The 6,957-nt window shown below is 40.8% G+C and overlaps 1 protein-coding gene across 1 annotated transcript; it reads right to left on the reverse strand.

The window, feature by feature from the left end:
* Nucleotides 1-203: 203 nt before the first annotated feature.
* On the reverse strand, nt 204-3,728 carry LOC103454190 (fasciclin-like arabinogalactan protein 16). Its single transcript, XM_008393782.4, has 2 exons — nt 2,100-3,728; nt 204-679 (listed from the first exon to the last, which is right to left on the reverse strand). The coding sequence occupies exons 1-2, from the start codon at nt 3,403-3,405 to the stop codon at nt 621-623; spliced, it is 1,365 nt and encodes a 454-aa protein (XP_008392004.3). The 5' UTR covers nt 3,406-3,728; the 3' UTR covers nt 204-620.
* Nucleotides 3,729-6,957: the final 3,229 nt, after the last annotated feature.

The following is a 6,957-nucleotide window of genomic DNA, read 5'->3' on the forward strand; positions in this document are numbered from 1 at the left end:
TTTTTACTCAAAACGAGGCCTACCGTTCATAAAAAAACCGGTTGGTATTAACTGATTCCTGGGATCCCCAGTGAGGAGATCCGGAGAGGATCTAATTCCAAAGGACACAAGAACTTTGTTTGTTTGAACCGCAAGCAATCAGGATGAAGTTTTGATTCACAAGCAAAGCCAATGGAGCAAAAAGGAAGTTGGTGCAAACATAGTAACCCAAACAAAATAAGAATAATAATTAAAAAATTGAGTATGTAATTACAGTTTTGATAACAAATCAAGGGAGAGAAATCAAGAGGGGGTGGAGATTCTTTTGTTTGGGTGGATATGGATATCCAAAGAAATCCCGCAACCCAAACGCTCCCTCTGTTTATACATTCATTCAGTTCATCTTTATATAATATGCAGACTCATGATCGATCATCCTACACTGACATGCTTACCAAAACTCTGTTTTACCCCCAAAAAACCAAACGTGTTTCGAAAAACAAATTACAACGACGCAGAAGAAAGAACTGTATTTACCATTATCGATTACTGTTTACAGTGAAGACATTCATCTTTTTTTTCTTTCGTCGGGGGAGAAATTTAATTTTGAGAGAGGGAGAGAGAGAGAGAGACCAGTATCTTCATTGACAAGTAGAGAAGTGAGCTCCAAGCATTCTACAAGCTACTTCCATCAATTTCCCTGAAAATATAAGTGGAAAAGGGAAAAAATAATAAGTCAACTGAATAAATCTGTAATATCACATGCAAATATATAAAATTTAAAAAAAATTAAATAAAAAAAGGGAAAATAAAAGACATGCCAGCTGACTTCTCAATTAGCAGAAGCAAATGGGAGTTAATTAAGGGACAGGATGTGGTGTGGTGGGTCATATAGCATTAGGTCACAGCTGGGTATTGCTCGGCTGGCGTCACATGGAATCAGAGACCGGTGGTAGTGGAAGTGTGCCTGTCCTCTCCCACACTCCAAAGTCCGTGACATCAAACATTTTATGCCTTTGCACCAACAGTCTTTGCCGCCTAACCCATGGTCACAGTTTCTAGCCCCCAAGAAACTCCATGGTCACATTTCTACACATAAAACACGAGTAAAAACATCGTGTTTTATGTTGCTTGTGCACGATTAGGGAACCCATAACCGTTGATTGATGTGAATCTCACGCTGATAAATGGTTTACATGAAAGACTACAACTTGTTAGGGTTGTTGGGTGTCGCTTTCTTGTCTATATGTCTATGCCAATCACACTAGTGACGAATCTTAGAAAACATCTATTAATCAACCATTCACTTCTAATCATTTGTGGCATCTAGCATATAATAAACTGCCCTTTTTTTTATGAATGAATTAGTACCAACCCATTTGTAAACTGATTCTCCAGAATTCAACCGAAAACAAAACAAAATGACTAGTGAAATTTTTACTAGTTCCGGCCTAACCTCGCAATCAAATGCATTTTTATCAGCCCCTCACAACACATAACAAACATTAACTGAATCAATCAATCGAAAACGAATTGAAACAAATCGCAGAAAGACAAGGCACGGCGCTCCTTGGCTTAAGCTAGCAGCAACTGTAGCAGCAGTCGTGAGAGGTCCATGAAAAGCTTTGGAAACAAGAATATCAACAGAGGAGGATGGGACTGATCTAAACAAGGGTTATTAGGTGCTATATCGGGAGGGAGAAAGGCCGGAAGAGGGGTTTTTCCGGCTTTATAAACATAGCTGAAGATGCCATCAGCCTCTTCGAAACTTCATTGACATTGCACACTGATAGCTCAATTGACGAAAACTTGGACAAATCGAGCCGATAATCCAAGAAAGAGAGAACTAGTGATAAACCATCCCTCAATAAATCAATGATCACATCATCCTAATCACTTCTAACATCTAGCATACCATAATTGACCATTTCTAAATTGTTTCGACCTACTCCATTATGAACACCAATCTTTAGTAGAATTTGACCTAATTTAACCTCAAACAAAACATCAATTATGACACATTACAAATCTAATTACTCACAAACACAGATTTAAGCAAGGAATCGAAAAACAGGAAGCAAATTAGTAATGCAGAGAAAGAAAAAAGCTCCTGAAAGTACCTCTCCTCGGCTTAGCAGCAACCTTAACAACCGGTGCAGATTTCTTCTCCGTTTTGGCCTCCTCCTCCTCCGTCGGGTAAAGCACCCCGTCAATGCCCTGCACCGAAATCCTCCCGTCCGTATAAATATCGGGATCAAACAAATACGCCGAAACGTCCCCCTGCCCGAATTTCACCGACCCATCAGCCTCCTGCGCCACCACTTTATGCGGCAGCCTCAATGTGTCGTACCGCACCTTCCCGAACCTCTTCACCGAATTATACATACTCTCCTCCGTCTGGTACTCCGGTATGATGTGGTAGTACACAATCTGCTCTGGCGCCCCCGGCTCGCTCAGCTGGTCCGTGGTCAGCTTCGCCATCGCCTCGTCGTTCGGCGCCAGTACCGTCAGCACGTACCCTTCCGAAACCAACCGCCCCATCTCCGTCGCCAAAGACGTCAGATTCACCAGAATGTCTGCCATCTCGTTGTACCCACCGTAGTGGAGGAGAGTGTGGATGAAGTCTTTCACCTGGCTCTCACCGTCGAAATGATGTTTGGGCCCGCCGGGTCCTGGGGCGGGAGCCGGAGCTAGAGACGGACCGGGAGCCAAAGCGTCGTAAATCGGCAGAACTGGCGGGGCGCCGGCAGGAACCGGAGCCGGCTTCTTCAAGCGGTGGGTTCTTGGGTCGACCTCGGGAGCTCCCTCGGGATGAATGGCGGATATGGTCCGAAGATTCCGCCTCCGGTTGAAGTCGTCCTCGACGGAGCGCGGGATCAGGAGGCTCTCGATTCCGTGGATGACGCCATCGGGTCGGGTCACATCATCGGGTCGGATGATTTGTGCGGAGTTAACCGATTTGCGGCCGGTGGGCTTGTGGGTTGCCAAATGAAGGTGCTCGTGGTTACCGGAAAGGGTCTTGTGGTGGCGACCCGACCCGGAATCCGGCCACTGGGTCGACCCGATACGGCTGGGGATAATGTGGAACATGAGCAGCGTCTGGAGGGACTTCAGATTGCCGGGTTCGAGCAGGAACCGCTTGAATTCCGGGTCGAGCTGGCGCTCCAAAGCCTCGTTTTTGGGGGCGAAGATGGTTACGTTGTGGTTGCCGACGGCCTCCTCGAGGGTCTGGAGGAGGAGGGCCTTCTCGACGAGCTCGGCCAGCTCGGTGTAATGCGAGTCGAGGAGGGCGACGAGGACGGAGTTGGAGTTGACCGCCGTGGTGGAGGATTTGTTAGATGGCAATGCGGCGGAGGCGGCGGAGGCGGCGGAGAGGATGAGGGCGAAGACGAAGAAGAAGCAGCGACCATAGATCTGGGAGCCCATGGCGCCCGAAAGATACGGCGAACAAATCAGAGTTGCTGCTCGCTGGCTGGCCCTGGTAATGCTGCAGTAGTAGTTTTGGCGGTGGTGGGAAGTGGAAGAAGAAGAAGAAGAAGAAGAGAGAACAAGAGAGAGGAGTTCGGGGTTTGTGAGATAAAGAGGCTTCAGAAAGTGGTGAGAGGCATGAGAGTTAAGTTCATTGACAGGCTGGAGGTGGGGACCACACGGAGACTTCCTCTCTCTCTACAAGCACTCCCCACCTGCTGCTGCTGTGCTCTCTCTCTCTCTCAGACTAAAATGCTTTGGGTTTGAGAGAGTTGAGTTGTGTGGAAGCGAAGCGAAGCTTGTGGAGTTGAAGTCGAAGCCACGCCAGTTGGCGTTGTTGTTGTTGTCTTGACAGAAAAATGTAGGAAAAAAGAGGATGTTGTGTGTGTGTGTTGGGTTGTCGAATGAAATAATAGAGGATTTTCGGTTGCAGTTTAGTTTTGACTGTGTCGGCTGGAGGATTAGTCAATTCTTATTGGCTTAAATATTCTGTTACCTTTTGTTTTTGTTTTCCACAGGTGGGTCCCTTGATAAAATGTGACCTTCTCGCTAGTTTCATTTTATTTTTCATACGTAGTTTGTCCATCGTCTCTAAGTATAAAGCGAACTCTATACCACCCATGGTATGTTGTGGTGTATTGTGATGGTAAAGTAGCATGGAATGTTTTAAGAGATGTAGTAGAAGAGATTCTCTCATGCAAGCAAGATGAAGTTTTAGTAGCGTCACTGTCGTGATTGTCACGTGTTCAAAAAGTACGTACAATATGTCTATTTTGAAGAGAATTGTGAGAAGAACAAGACTCGTGGTTTATAGCCATGAGTCCATCGTGTTTAAAGCCATCCGACGTAGTTTAAATTTTCAAAACTGCATTTTAAATTTTGTAACAAAAATCAGACTTTTCGTTTGTCGTCCAATTACTATCATTTTGATTTCATTTAATTTTTCTAAGGCCCTTGAGTTACCCCAAGGTTTTTAAGCCATTGCCTGGCTCCTAGTGTAATAACCTTTCATTCAATTATCAATTAACACAATCAACCCTTGAGATTTCTCTCAATTTTATGGTGAATTCCATATTTGTTCTTGGAGGGATTACATTGGTAACCTTTTAATTATTTCGTGTTGCGTCATTTCAGACAAATTATTTTTTTATGCAGCTAATTACTTTAATGTTCTACTTAACACAAGTGCACAACAATAAAGAGATTTTTTAATGTGTCAGAGGCCCGCTACACCAAATGTAGTAATATTATTAATAAGAAACTTAAAAAATAAATTTTCAACCAATTGTATTATGAGACTTGATGTATCAAGCCGTGTTCCCATTATATAAAAAAATTTGTCTACTATACAAAGTTCACATCGTTGGGTTGCATCAGCTCTTTTTTTTTTTCATTTCTTTTGGTAGGGGTTCCTTGAGGGAGTAAAAAGAGGTTTCGTATTTTAAGGGACTAACTAGGTTATTTTCTTCTGACAAAAAAGAAAGTTATTTTCGCAAAAACATAAATTAAAAAGTCCTTTTTATTTTTATTTTTTTTATAACCTAGAAAGAGTTGGTATAAGATGAGGTGGCATGTAAGTTGGTGAATAAAGCCGAAGCCGAAGCCGAAGCGTGTGGGTAGCTCAAAAGGCTTCACTGCAAGCTGTCGGTGTCCTCCGATTTTACAAAGAACAAAATCACGAAGAATGCCCTCAGTTCTACGCTAAGCTACAAAAACACCCCCCCCCCCCCACGTCACTCTCTTAAAGCGCGCGTGTGCCGCGTGAACACACTTTTCTTTCTCCCCTCTCGTATATTATTGAAGCCTCAGACGGCAACGTTTTGTCCACTGGCAGATTGCTTGTCAACCTCACATGTACAAAAATTCCATATGTCCACATAAACAAAATGTTACTAATACGATAAGTTTTTTAATGTGCCGGGAAGAGAGCTCAGTACTACATGTCGTATACAAATGGTTGAAATTTCTTTTTTTTTTCTTTTTAATTTTCCAACCAATTGTAATATACATTTAGTGTACCTGACCGTATTCCTAAGACACTGAAAAATCTCTCTACAAATGCAACCATTCTAGGGTTTCACATTTTAATAATTTGTGGTGGATTGGCAAAGTATAATATAATTTTGGACGGCACATTAGCGAGATACAAAAGTTAATTACTTTGGTAAAAGATTTATGATGGTGTAATAATTTGGTCTCTAATATGGATGTGTTTGGGTTAAATATGGCATTTGGACATGGACATGGTTGTTGATATTCTTTAAAAAGAAGAAGATTTGATGATTTAATATGCTTGTTTGTAGAGATTTCATTTCGTTATGTAAAGTATAACACAATAATTGTCAACTAGTGGACAATAATTCACAATTTAGTGACTACATTCTTTATGAAATTAAGTACCCTATTCAAAGAACCACTATGGTATAGTTCAGTGGTTATAAACGAATTTCAAACCTTTAATTCACACAATATGTTTTGGATTCAATTATTGATACTGGTGAATCACATGGTGATAGCTAAGGAAAGGTTAAAATGCCTCTATAAGTGAATCACATGGTGATAGCTAAGGAAAGGTTAAAATGCCTCTATAAGTCATCGTCGGCATCCGAAAAGGTGAACTGTTGTGACGAAGCTACTAGCTGAATTATATATATATATATATATATATATATATATATATATATAAATAATACCATATTCAAGGGAAAAACAATAGTTTGTCATGTAGGCTCCTAATTTAAAGAGAGGGATTGAGAAGAACATTATACGCATCCACTATGTAAAAACATTATAAAAGAGATTATTAAGAAATTAGTTGGTACAAGGTACTAATGAGGAGTTATGTGCTTCATGCACTTTAAATGTTTTTTTTCAGAATTTATTTTTTATTTTATTAAGAATTGATTTTAAAAGTGTTTTTGTTAAAAACATTTTCAAACATTTAAAAACACTTACGAACGAGTCCAATTATACGAAAAAGGAACGGATGATTTTGCAAAGGGGTGTGATATCCACACATCCCATTTTACTTCTCACACATCTTTTTAATTTTCGACCGTCGGATCAGATGAATTGAAGAAGATCAATGGACAGAAATCATCAAGAGGTGTGTGAGAAGTAAAATGGGGTGTGTGGATAGTACACCCCTTTTGCAAATTATGAAGAGACAATCGGGTTAAAAAAAAACAATTTAACCTTTTGAAGCAGGAAAGTTACCAAAGAAAAACCTTTTTTAATTTTCTAAGCACACAATGACACACCAACTATTTTGCTTAATTTTTACCCGACTTTTTCCAACTTTTGTGATGTCTCTTTTTCATCTTCCAATTGTTGTGTAACGCATAGTTGGAAAATGATTTAGCAACTTTTGATGTGTATCCTATAGTTTAATTCATATACTATCACTCTGAGGTTGAGTGTCTTCCTAATTTGGAGATAAAGTTTTTGCTTTTCTTTCTCTTATTGTTTTTTAATTTATGGGTCTAATGATTGGGGAAAAAGAAGATATAG

Source organism: Malus domestica, chromosome 14, assembly GCF_042453785.1.
Source record: "Malus domestica chromosome 14, GDT2T_hap1".
Classification (NCBI taxonomy): Eukaryota; Viridiplantae; Streptophyta; class Magnoliopsida; order Rosales; family Rosaceae; genus Malus; species Malus domestica.